Genomic DNA, 13,123 nt, shown 5'->3' on the forward strand with positions numbered 1-13,123 from the left:
TTCTTGTCCATAAATAAACAGTAGATGAACTCAATGTGACATCACCCAGCTGTCTAGGCTTCAGTTTTGGGGCCTAGCATCTCGCCTTGCCTGTTGCTGTCTTAGAGAAGGACGTAGAGAGGATTCAGGGGTTGGTAAAAGTTACTTTATGAGCAAAGATGAGCTCTAGCCTGGTTAGCAAGATTGGAAGCTACTTTTGGATCTGGATGTCCGGGAGCGATACATTTCATAGTCACTTAAATTCCAAATTACTGATAAGACCAAAGGTAAGAAAACACTCAGAAAACAGGATCACAGAGTCTGCATGTAAACAATGTTGAATTTGTTTGGCGAGTGTGGCTACCACCAGCAGAGCTAGCACCATCATACCTGTGCTGGGTCCTCATGTCTCTGGTGGAGTGGTTATATGTCAGTTTAACCAGACACAGCCTACATACAACTTTATCTCCATTTACTACATCAACATACTGACAAATCACGCCCACTACCTGATGACATCATCACCTGTGCTTGTTTACATCCAGGTAGTGGAGTTGTAGAGCATTATGGCAGCAGACATTAACCAGAGCTGCAGGTCCAGCTAGTGGAGGGAGGCAGAACTACAGGGAGGACACAACATATGACTGGCATTTCAAGTCTATACTAGTAAAAAATATTACTGTTAAGTTTGACTGGCTAGTAATTCTGGCACGGACCTTCTCTTGGATATCCAAAAAGTCAAATTTACAGTAAAAAAGAAGAACATCTGCCTCCTAATGGTGGGTTTGGGTACAATAAGGCAGAATAATGTATTTTTAAGGTCAATGCTTTTGGGATTTGCCAATCATGTGTAAGTCAAACTCAAAGAAAACCCTCCATCATTATCTCTTTAAGCTAGAAAAGAGACCATGTAAGGATTTGGAAATTGTTCCCTGAAACGAGAAGAACATGTTTTCAGAGACTTCTATTGGACTGGATGTAATTTTGCAATAACTGAAGTCGCCCCCTGCTGGCCATTAAGACAACCCCGGATACATCCACCTCTAATATTCAATGTTATGGACTGTGAAGGTCCAGGAGATTACATTTGACCCTGGGAATGAATGTTAGAAACATTGAAGTCAACATGGCTCTTGACTTTTTATATAACCTACAAATGTTGGTGCTTGTAGACACAAACTAAATCTAACGTATCAAAGGTTGATTAAAGTTAACATTAAAGGTTGATGGTTCAGAGCAGCCTCTACAGATAACCTGGTTTTAATCTTTACTCTGATTTTAACATCATGCAACAGATTCTGTTTCTGATGTGTTCAACTCTATCATCTCTGTCTGTGTGTGTGTGTCTGTGTTGAACTGTGCATGTGTGCATGTGTATGTTTGTGTGTGTCGGTGTTTCTCTTACAGGAGATCAACCCGTACTCGACAGTCACGTCCGATCAAAATGAATTAGACCGCAGGTACTGTGTGCTGAAACTGCACGTGCCCTACAGGGATCTGATTAGCTCACCTGACAAAAACACTGGCTGAAACAACAAACCTGACACCATCAGACCAAACCCCACACCGTCCTGTCACACTAACACTCTGCTGCATCACTTGTTTCCACGCCGGATGATGATTTCAGGCGTTCTTGTTTTTACAGTGAAGGCGTGTACAGTAGAATAACACAGAGGGGATCCAGAGCGTGCAGAGACAGGCATGAATGTTCAGAGAGTCACAGATGTACATACTCTAGATCAGGGGTTTTCAAATATGACACCCTGCCCCCTTTGTTACACCTCCTTTCCTCAGCACTCTACCTTTTTTACCCATAATGCTTTGGGAGAAATAGACAGGTGTGACTCAACTCGAGGATACATTTTAAGCCCTTCAAATCAAGTATGCTGTATAACAACCAGATTCCACCTGATCCGTGTCCACTCCAGATCTATCCTAGTCAATGTGTTAACTTCCACTGGATCCGCTCTGTTGCGTGATAGAATAAATTATAATAACAATAATACATTTTATTTATATAGTGCTTTTTAGAAACTCAAAGACACTGTACAACTGTTGAAATCAATTGATCAAATCAAAATTAAAATCAAATTAAATTCATTTTTTTTAAAGCTCCTGTGAGGAACTTTCTGTTTGTGTTGAATTTGGCGCCCCCCTGTGGACTAAGTGATCTTGCTTATTTTGTCCTGTACATGTGTAAATTATATTATCTCCTCCCGCTTTCAACTAACAGTCAACTATTTCACTCATTAAGAATATTTATTGCAGAAAAAGGGTTTTTCTTTGATGCACTGTCAATCACCTCATCTGAAACCTACCCCCTCAGCGATTTCAGGCTTAAAAATAACAAAACAGAAATGATCAATTCCTTTTCTAAGAATCTTGTTTGCTTTTCTAGGTCATAAAGAGGCATCACTGTTGATTTCAGTCCATTTCATGACCACTTAAAAACTCCTCACAGGAGCTTTAAATTACAAAACTTAAAAAAAAAAAAAATTGGAAAAAATTAAAATAATTAAAATCAAATTTATTTATTTATTTATTTTTAATCAAAAACATTTAAAAATTAAAAAATCTAATTTAAAAACTTTTAAATGATTTAAAATAAAAAATGGCATAATTTATTTCGGTGTTTCAGTTTTCGGCCTTGGTTTCCTCATTTTTCATTTCAGTGCCTCCCTTAAAATAACTCAAAGGACAAACATTTAACATTTGTATTTCTAAGGAGTTAGAGAAAGGAGTGTGAGGTGCTGTTACATAACGGCTCCTTCTCCAGTAACATAAAGCTGTTACTTTAAAAGAAAACTTTGAATTTACAATCTGCAGAAAAATGTGCAGCTTAAGACAGACGTGGTGTTTGAGTTAAAATCTAGATTATTCTGTCTGAAGAAATCGAGCCAGACCGCAGCTGATCTGAGACGGACTGGACACGAGTCTGGTGGAAGTCCTGGGTTAGCTATAAAATGTATTTGATGAATCTCAGGAGAGTTCTAAAGTCAGAGAGTAATTATCCACAGATTTAAAACTCAGTTCTTAAAGGTGACATATCATGCAAAATTGACTTTTTAATGGTTCTTTACCTGAAATATGTGTCCCTGTCTACAAACCCCCCGAGAATGAAAAAAATCCATTCTGCCCCTGTTCTGATTTCTCCACCTTTCTGTAAATGTGTGCTGAAACCAGCCGTTTCAGTTTTCAGTGTTTTTCATACGTCACAACGCCATCCGGTCTGTAACAGGAAGTCAGAGCTCGGAGCTTGTTCAGCCCATAGACTGTATAAAATACAACTCAACCCCTCCTCCGTTTTTCATTCCCTGCACACATGTGTGCTAACAAGGAGCTTAGGAGGGAGGCATGCTAGTTGTAGGCTGTCTTAATAAACACAAAGGTCGCTTTGACTCCCCACGTCTGCAGATTTGAAGATCTAGTGGATGATTTTTATTTGTCATGGATAAGTGCTAGCGCTAATTAGCATAGCCACATAGCTACATGTTCATAGCTGTAGCTGTAGCTGTAGCTGTGTACCAAGACACACATCGACATACTGATGAATAAAACAACAAGAAACACTAAATCTGTGACCAATGGTTCAGAAAGGTCCTGCTACAGGCGCCTCTCCGTCAGGATCAGATTCAGAGGGTTGAAGTAACGTGATCTCTGAGCAGCCGTGTATATTCAGCCAACATGTAAACATTAGATCAACGTGCTGGAGAGCCGAGGCCACACCCACTTCCTGAGGGGGCGTGGTCAGAGGGAAAACAGACTGTTCTGAGGAGGGCTGAAAAAGAGGGTTTTACAGGCAGACCAGAATCTGATTTCAAAGTGTTTTTTTGAGCATAAACTTTAAAGACATGTTTTGGGGACCTCTTAGACCAATATATGTTGATGAAAAAAGCGTGATATGTCACCTTTAAAAACACAGGACACGTTTAATGCCTGCGCTCAGATTTCACAGATTATGATCGACAGAAGCAGTCAAACTTTGTAGGGACTTTGTTTCTGACCTCCTTCCTGAACAATAAAACACCAAAAAAAACAAACAACAACATCCTCCTGTGGAGTTTAGACCCCCTGCATGCTCCTGTCCCTCTAACCTCTTGGGGGCGCCTCACTCTTTGAAAACCCCTACTCTAGATCCATCCTTTAATCCAGCACCACCTCTGCTGTTTATATTTATAAATACTGTAGATCCTGGCATATCCAGACAGGTTATTATTCTAACTCTTCTCTGTTCTAAAGTGTGTGATATTATGTGTGTGAGCAGTCGAACACATCTGATTCAAACTGTGTTGGACTCTCTGTCCGTGATTCGGATGTTAATTATAACTCGTTAGCTGTGAGAGGAGGAATTCTTTAAAAACTGGAATCATAAGATTAAGTTATTTGATGTCTTTTGTAAATATTTATTTTGTGCTTTTGTCTTTGAATGTTGTGAATATTTCTTTTCAGGGAGTTGTTTTAAAGATAGCCGGGGCGTCTCTCTCTCTCTCTCTCTGCAGACTTGTTTTTGGTTTCCCTGAGTTGAGTTAGCAGAGATTTGTGGAGCTGTCTTTCATGTTTTAATTTATGCAACTTCTTCTTCACTGCTCGTAGTGTAAATACTGTCATTTTTACTCCACTATATATATCTGACGGCTTTTATTTCTCTGCAAATTTAGATTATTTGCATCTTATGAATGATGTGTTATTACGGATTAATCTCTCCCGTAGTGTAATGTAGTTTAAATAAACTCCCTCTCTACAAAGTGAGTTCATGTTCACATGTTTGCATTAATTATAATATTTCAAAATGCCACTCTGCATTTTGAGCTCTTCTTACTCCTGGTATTTGAAGTATTTTATACAGAATCATTCTTTAATCTCCGGCTGCAGCTGAATGTTTAAAGATGAATCTATAACTGGCAAGAAAATCAGAGTTCTCAAATGAAATTAATCCGACTTTAATAAGCTTTATTTTCTTAAAACAATCAGAACCACTGTGTGTTCATGAGTCTCTACAGAAATGTGAACGTGGGGATTGAACATGATAGGATTTTGGTTGTTTCTTCTACACCCTCTCTAAAACACCAGAGAGCTCTGCAGCACCTCCTCTTGCATTTCACACTCCTCCAGTCCGTGTTCCCGCATGGCTACAAGTTGAATCCTGTTTACCCTCCTGCACCTGTCTTTATATCACACCGCTGCTGCACTTCTTATTATTGTCCAAATTCCACCTGATCCGTCTTCAATCCGTCACAGCTCTCAATCTGATAGGTTTCTAATCTAGTCAATGGCTGTTTCCGAAACGGCCTGCTACATACTACTTACTAATGTAGTAGGCAGTAGGTATTGCCTACTACATACTGCGTTTGAATTTAGTCTGTAGTATGACTGTTCTGTCCGATCTGTCATGCAGCATGCTGAGCCAGACTTCGCTGGATTTCCGGTTTCTGAAAGCAGAAGTAAACAACGGCGAAGCCGATAAATAAAATGCTTATTTAGAATCCATTTATGATTTAAAAAGTTAGGGAGTGGTTTATATGTAATTTGATAACTTTCACAGCACCCAAAAACGGATTTCCTCCCGTCAAAAAATGAGGAAAAAGAAAAAGCAGAACGAGCGCTGTGCATTATGGGAAACAGTACGCGAGGAAGACTGGTCCGATGCACACTGAGGCTGTTTCCGAAATCGCCTACTATACTAGCAGTACGTACTGATATGTCCAAAATTCAGTATGTAGTAAGTAGTATGTGAACAAGAGCAAAAATCTGCAGTAAGCCAAAACTCCCCGGATGTCTACTGATTCGGGAAAATATCTCAGTGTGCATCGGACCAGTCTGCCTCGCGTACTGTTTCCCATAATGCACAGCGCTCGTTCTGCTTTTTCTTTTTCCTCATTTTTTGACGGGAGGAAATCTGTTTCTGGGTGCTGTGAAAGTTATCAAATTACATATAAACCACTTCCTTACTTTTTAAATCATAAATGGATTCTAAATAAGCATTTTATTTATCGGCCTCGCCGTCGTTTACTTCCGCTTTCCGAAACCGGAAATCCAGCGAAGTCTGGCTCAGCATGCTGCATGACAGATCGGACAGAACAGTCATACTATATACTAAATTCAAACGCAGTATGTAGTAGGCAATACCTACTGCCTACTACATTAGTAAGTAGGATGTAGCAGGCCGTTTCGGAAACAGCCTGAGATATTTTCCTGAATCAGTAGACATCCGGGGAGTTTTGGCTTACTGCAGATTTTGCTCTTGTTCACATACTACTTACTACATACTGAATTTTGGACATATCAGTACGTACTGCTAGTATAGTAGGCGATTTCGGAAACAGCCAATGTGTTAACTTCCACTGGATCCGCAAACCCAAAACTGCCACTAGTGGCGGTGTCAGCATTAGTTATACCAATGGGGGCGCTATAGTCTTAGGAATTCAAAGCTTGATCCCTAAGGCAACTGGACTGGTAGAAATTCGTGAGGACGTTTCACCTCCCCTCCGAAAGGCTTCTTTAGAACTGAAGAAGCTTTATGGATCAAGGTTTGAATTACCATGACCTGGGTGACTGAGAACCTTCACAAACATATAGTCTAAGGAGGTATTTTGACCCTGAACATTTAACCACAGCTTTCCAGATCCAAATGCTTCAGTAGTTTTATAAATTAAAGAATAGATCAGTTGTTATCTTTCGGTGATTACATACAGAGATGGTCTGGATTTTACTTTTTGTACTTTGTAGACAAAAGAAACTTCATGTCTGAGGAGCTAAATCCAGTAAAGACTGAAATGAAGCATCTATATGAATAATAATTTAATTCACAAATACGTGTAGCTCAAATTAATACAGGACTTTAGTCTTAATCCCCTATTTTGAACCATAAACAAAACATTTAATCTCACTACTAAAAGCCTCTGCAGCCTCTCCCTGTTCTTCCACCTGCCAGTCTTTGCTTGCACAGCAGCGCCCTCTAGAGTAATTTAGCAGTCCAACAGGTGCAGTGACCAGGCTCCCTTTAAAGCATAAAACACACAGCATCTTCAAGCCGCATAAAGCCACAGTCTTAGAGTATCACCTCCTCCATGTTTGGTGTTTGAAGCCCTTGAATGTGAACAGTACACTCAGCTGCCAGTCTATAAGGTACAGATAAATTAACACAACAGTGATATTAGACATCTTCCTGAATCCGAGGTCACAGAACAGCCAGGTGTACCGTATAAACTGGAACCTCAGTGTACTCCATGTGTGCAATGTAGAGTAAAAGTGTAACCCGGCCGGTTCCACCACTGTTCCCCAGCATCACTCTGCACCTGAAGATCTCCTGCCCCCCCTCGCCCAACCCTTCCCAGACGAGCCTTGCCTCCGGGGACCCTCCATCACACCCGCCTCCACGCCAGCCTGTGCCCCAGGTCCGCATCCATGTGAAGTCAGACTATGAGGAGTCTGGCCTCTACCGCAGACCACAACAGCGACACCGCCACCATCACCAACACCAGCACCGACACCACCAGAGTCTCTACCCCTCTCATGTCACACATTTACCTGTAATGCAAAGAGACTTTCACCCAAAGCTGCACCCATACTTCATAGACCAGTGTGCTGAGACCGTTCTTTAGACACAGCTGCTCTTTCACACGTATACAACTCTGAGCTCTCAGGTCCGATCTCTGCCGGCCTCCTGTAGTGATAACAACAAAGAAACAACCAAAATGTGTTCATCATAACTCTGATAAGTGCATGAAGCCACTCTGAACCTGCGTTAGTCATCAGAACAGCTGATCATCATCTGTTTTCCTGTTTTTTTTCTTGTGAGAGAAGTGATATACATTATGATTTATATGCATTATGGATGTGAAGACCTGAAAATGTAATAAACAACATTTAAAGTTTAATTGTGTACTTTTGTTTTGTGAATGAATGCTCTCCCATCAAAACTAATAGTAAAAAAAAACCGGAAGTGAGCTTTTTAATAAAATAAATATAACCAAAATGAAAAAACAAGCATTAAAACGATTAACAAATAAATTGTAATTATGAGAAAATATTTTAAAAATTATTAAATTAAAAATTACAATTAACATTTAAGGTTTGATTGTGTTCGGACTGAATTAATGCTAACTGTATTAAAACTAACAGTAACTAAACCGGAAGTCATAATTTTAGTAAAATAAAACTAACCAAAATTAATTTAAAAAAGCATTAAAAATGATTAACAACTAAACTGAAATTATAAGAACATATTTCTAAAATTGTTAAAATAAAAATAAAAATTTAAAAACTAAGATAACTTCAACTTACGTCACTATAGCAACAGCGCTACTCATGTCATGCTAGCTAGCGTTAGCCGGAAGCACAAACACACAAATATGATGAAGTTGACTCACTTTAAGCAAACAAAACAAACTTACAGTTATCTCAGCTCAGTCAAACAGTCCTCTTCTTCTTTGTTCTGCCTTTAGTCTTTGTTGACAACACAATTATGAATCATGTTAGCATCTTGTTGCTAGAAAAGCTCGTTATCCAGTCCGCTCTTCTTCGTCTCCTTTTTTTAAATACAAATATATAAAAGGAAAAAATATCTGAGCATTTTCTACAAACTGGATTCATCACTTCGACTTATTCCTTCATACATTAGGAAACTGTCTCAAACTACTGTACATTAGTTCACCGACACATTCAGATTGAATCACAACAACGAGCCAACCAATCAACGTCTAACGTCGCTTTCACTTCCGGCATTAATACGTCATGACGTACATTACGTTTCCTTTTTCTGTTTGTTTTGATTATGAGCCTCTTTTTACTGCTTTTAAATTTACCTGACAGCTTTTAAAGTATTTTTGCGTTAAGATTATAAAAAGAATTGGTTTTAACTTTTTAAAATGTGTTTAACTGTTTATTCAAATAAAAACGAATACAATTATTAAAGTCCCTAATTATTTTCTACATAGCTTATTTTCTTCTGTACATACTTTTATAATTATTTTCATTGTATTTGTATTTATATCATATTAAATACTTTCTTCTATTAATATTATTTGATATTCTTAATTATTGTGTATAGGAGCAACTTTAATAACTGAATCTCCCCCTGGGATAAATCAAGTATTTCTGATTCTGATAATAGAAAATACATTTGGCAACTATTGCCATAACTATATTTTTATAGTGCCTTTCAAAACAAATTACAGAGCACTTTACAAACTTTTTTTAAAAGTAGGCAGTAATTAGGAACATTAAAAAGAAAATTAAAATAGTGAGCTTTTAATAGTGATTTAAAGGAGATTATGGATTATGGTTGCAGTTAAATAGCATCTTTCCAGTTTCTTTAAAGGTAATGACTTCCTGTTTTACTTTAAATTATTAAATAGTTTAACACAAAATGTAAAATCAGAGTGAATAAAAGTTTCATAATTGTTAAATGCTGTGGCCAGAATTTACTCACCTTACAACTTCTTCAAACTAGTCACAATATTGGCCCAGTGCTGCAGTCCATAAGACTCCTTAATACTCAGTCTATACCTGTAAAACTCTGCATTTATAATGAGTGTTGATATTAAACACCTATGAAAGAATGTGAAGTACTGGATTAACAACATCAGGTGATTAACTATAACCTTTGTCATGTTGTATGTTAGATCATAACCTTAAGAGTACAGAAGCTAATTTAAAAAAAAGAAGAAGTGTACCTGTATACGCAAGACATGTATGATGCTTTTAACTGGAGGAACACAGGACAAAAATCCAAAGACCAGGTTACGGTGAGAAGCTGTTTTATTAGGTCTTGAACATCAGTTACCAGCTGCTTATAATGAAAACACAATGAGGGGATTCCAAAGTGATGACTATTATGGAAAACCGCGTGGTTACATCCTTCTAGAACAAACATACCTTACTTTATAAATGAAATGTTCTTTAGTTTTTGAATGGAAAAATAAAGTCAGGTCGCTGAATGCAAAGTGAAACCACAAAAAGTCACTAAAAGCAAAAAAGTTGGGAATGCTGAACCTTTATTAAAAACTTAAAAAGGGGAATGATTAACAGCTGGACTGGGAGGAGCTGTTTGAGCATATATGGTGGCTTTAGGTGGACTGGGATTAGTTTCCTCCCCTCAGACGGAGCACCAGGTGGAGGGTGGACTCCTTCTGGATGTTGTAGTCGGAGAGGGTGCGGCCATCTTCCAGCTGCTTACCAGCGAAGATAAGACGCTGCTGGTCTGGAGGGATGCCTTCCTTATCTTGGATCTTGGCCTTGACGTTCTCGATGGTGTCACTTGGCTCAACCTCCAGGGTGATGGTCTTGCCGGTCAGGGTCTTCACGAAGATCTGCATGCCTCCCCTCAGACGGAGCACAAGATGGAGGGTGGACTCCTTCTGGATGTTGTAGTCGGAGAGGGTGCGGCCATCTTCAAGCTGCTTGCCAGCGAAGATCAGACGCTGCTGGTCTGGAGGGATGCCTTCCTTATCTTGGATCTTGGCCTTGACGTTCTCGATGGTGTCACTTGGCTCAACCTCCAGGGTGATGGTCTTGCCGGTCAGGGTCTTCACGAAGATCTGCATGCCTCCCCTCAGACGGAGCACAAGATGGAGGGTAGACTCCTTCTGGATGTTGTAGTCAGAGAGGGTGCGGCCATCTTCCAGCTGCTTGCCAGCGAAGATCAGACGCTGCTGGTCTGGAGGGATGCCTTCCTTGTCCTGGATCTTGGCCTTAACGTTCTCGATGGTGTCACTTGGCTCGACCTCCAGGGTGATGGTCTTCCCAGTCAGGGTCTTCACAAAGATCTGCATGCCTCCTCTAAGACGCAGGACCAGGTGGAGGGTGGACTCCTTCTGGATGTTGTAGTCAGAGAGGGTGCGGCCATCTTCCAGCTGCTTGCCAGCGAAGATGAGACGCTGCTGGTCTGGGGGGATGCCTTCCTTATCCTGGATCTTGGCCTTGACGTTCTCGATGGTGTCACTTGGCTCCACCTCCAGGGTGATGGTCTTGCCAGTGAGGGTCTTCACGAAGATCTGCATGCCTCCCCTCAGACGGAGCACAAGGTGAAGAGTGGACTCCTTCTGGATGTTGTAGTCGGAGAGAGTGCGACCATCTTCCAGCTGCTTACCAGCGAAGATGAGACGCTGCTGGTCTGGAGGGATGCCTTCCTTATCTTGGATCTTGGCTTTCACATTTTCGATGGTGTCACTTGGCTCCACCTCCAAAGTGATGGTCTTCCCAGTCAGGGTCTTTACAAAGATCTGCATCTTGACACTTTAGAGAGGAAATAAAAGTAGACCACCATTTAATAAAAGTCACTATCATAGTATGAGAGCATCTATTCTTTACTGAGGTGTTGGTGCAGGGGTTAAAAAGTACTTAAAGGTTACGTTGTGTACTGATGGCAGAGACAGCTATGTAGAGCCCATCAGTTTAGACTAATCCCAATCACTAACACACAGATGGCACACCCACAGGGGTTAATTTAGGGATCAGTGTCTTGTCCAAGGACACTTTATTGACTATACTTTATTGACTATAAGCCACTGTCCTCCCTCAATTTAGTGCATATAATAGGTGAAAAATATGCAAATATCAATTTCTACTCCCTTTTTTGATGCATAAACAACAACAATGTCAGAATGCTAATTCAGTTACTTGTCAGAAGTCTAACAATTAAGGAACTTTCAGAGTATGTCAATTTTGTGACACCTACCCCCCGGCAGTGGTTCCAGGCCTCCTAATTGAAATACAGAACTAGTCATGTTCCCTAATTGGTCTTATTTGCTTTTGAAGGTCACAGAGAAGCATCAATATTTCTTTCAGGCCGTTTCATTATCATCAAAAAACTCCTCACAGGAGCTTTAAGCAGAGGACGATATTAGGGACGATTAATGTGTTGATAAACCCGGAAGTGGATGAATTATTGAAGAGGCCTCATAGAGGTGGAGGTTATTAAGAGGAAGCAGTTGAAAGTTTGCCTATGAGTGTACCATGTATGACCGCTCTCATATGTGTTTATTTCACAACACATGTCAACAGAAAATCCTTAAAAACAACATTTTAAACATATTCATGTTAAGCTAACATGTTTAGCTAATGTCGCAGTTTTATTCAGCTACAGCTTCCACTTCCTACTGGAAGCATCGAGGTTAAACAAAAGGCAGCTTCCTGGAAAGACTGAGACGTTACTTAACATCACCTGTTTAAACAGAAAGGAACGAAACCAGACGTTTCTTTATTTTAACTCTACCGGTTACACAGGCTGCGGAAGTTAGCATGCTAATGCTGCTAAGGTAACCGAAAAAAACGCTCGAAATGTCAGCAGTTTGTCTTCGTTTCTCGTTCACACAGCTTTTAAAACAACATTCTTCCTTTAAACTCATGTAATAATTTAAAATGTCTCTAAAATCGACGGAATTAAGCTGAATCTGGACAAAGGTCTTGTTTTTTTAGAGTAGGCCGCAGCTAGCATCTTTAGCTAAAACAGCTGACGTCACTGTAGCTTGTTCGAGATTCGTTCACGAGAAACTGCGAATTAAACCCATAAAACATAAAGTAACGACACATATAAACACAGACAGCTCTTCATAAACTTATTATTATTCTTAAATGATAGATACTCACAGGCAAATGATTCCCTCCGGTGTGTAATCTGCTCTCTCTCCGGATCTAGTCAGTCTGTAACAAACAAAGAGCAGAGGGGCGGTTTATATACACAACAGCCTCATATCCCTCCGCCGGCCCACCCGGTGGATCTATAACGAAATTTGAAGAACAATCTATTAAAAACCATTCGACTGTTTCTTTACAAATATTCTCATTTAAGATACAATGACAGTTTTTGTTTTTATCAAGGGAAAGTCAGGCGTTAAGATGATAGTTATGAAGAAAACGACCTTTCAGACACAGCGCGGAGGTAGACATGTCGCAGAAGGGGTGTGATGCGTCAGGGAAGCAGGAAATAGTTGGCAGAAATTAAAAAAAACATTAAACTGAGTTTTACAACATTAGAATACATGAAGTATATGCTTTAAAGTCAATTATACTTATTTAAATACCAATATAACTACTTCTACCACAACCCCTTATGCCTATATCATCGTTACACTAAGAATTTCGGTCAGCTTGTCCTTGTTTTGTGACCTACTTTCACTTTTTATTATCAAATAAAACATTTCAC

General features: G+C 39.7%; 2 protein-coding genes across 17 annotated transcripts in view; one reads left to right on the forward strand and one right to left on the reverse strand.

The window, feature by feature from the left end:
- slc4a5b (solute carrier family 4 member 5b) overlaps positions 1-7,856 on the forward strand; it is a 39,646-nt gene extending 31,790 nt beyond the window's left edge. For 7 of the 15 annotated variants that reach the window (XR_004634891.1, XR_004634892.1, XR_004634890.1 and 4 more), the window contains 2 exons: positions 1,387-1,439; positions 7,262-7,856. Coding sequence is in view for 9 of the 15 variants with exons in the window: in XM_034709446.1 (XP_034565337.1) it covers positions 1,387-1,439; positions 7,262-7,580 (372 nt within the window). In the remaining 6 variants the exon portion in view is untranslated. The remainder of the gene's footprint in view (positions 1-1,386; positions 1,440-7,261) is intronic. The other 8 variants (XR_004634893.1, XM_034709452.1, XM_034709451.1 and 5 more) reach the window with 3 other exon arrangements.
- Positions 7,857-9,720: 1,864 nt separating this feature from the next.
- LOC117831671 (polyubiquitin-B) lies at positions 9,721-12,694 on the reverse strand. 2 transcript variants are annotated; one of them, XM_034710470.1, is made up of 3 exons: positions 12,568-12,694; positions 10,298-11,214; positions 9,721-10,069 (listed from the first exon to the last, which is right to left on the reverse strand). In XM_034710470.1, exons 2-3 carry the CDS (start codon positions 11,205-11,207, stop codon positions 10,062-10,064), a joined length of 918 nt encoding a protein of 305 aa, XP_034566361.1. In that variant the 5' UTR covers positions 11,208-11,214; positions 12,568-12,694; the 3' UTR covers positions 9,721-10,061. The 2 variants fall into 2 exon arrangements, with proteins under 2 accessions (XP_034566361.1, XP_034566360.1); XM_034710469.1 differs by having other exon boundaries at positions 9,721-11,214.
- Positions 12,695-13,123: the final 429 nt, after the last annotated feature.

This window comes from Notolabrus celidotus, chromosome 19, assembly GCF_009762535.1.
Source record: "Notolabrus celidotus isolate fNotCel1 chromosome 19, fNotCel1.pri, whole genome shotgun sequence".
In the NCBI taxonomy this organism is placed as follows: Eukaryota; Metazoa; Chordata; class Actinopteri; order Labriformes; family Labridae; genus Notolabrus; species Notolabrus celidotus.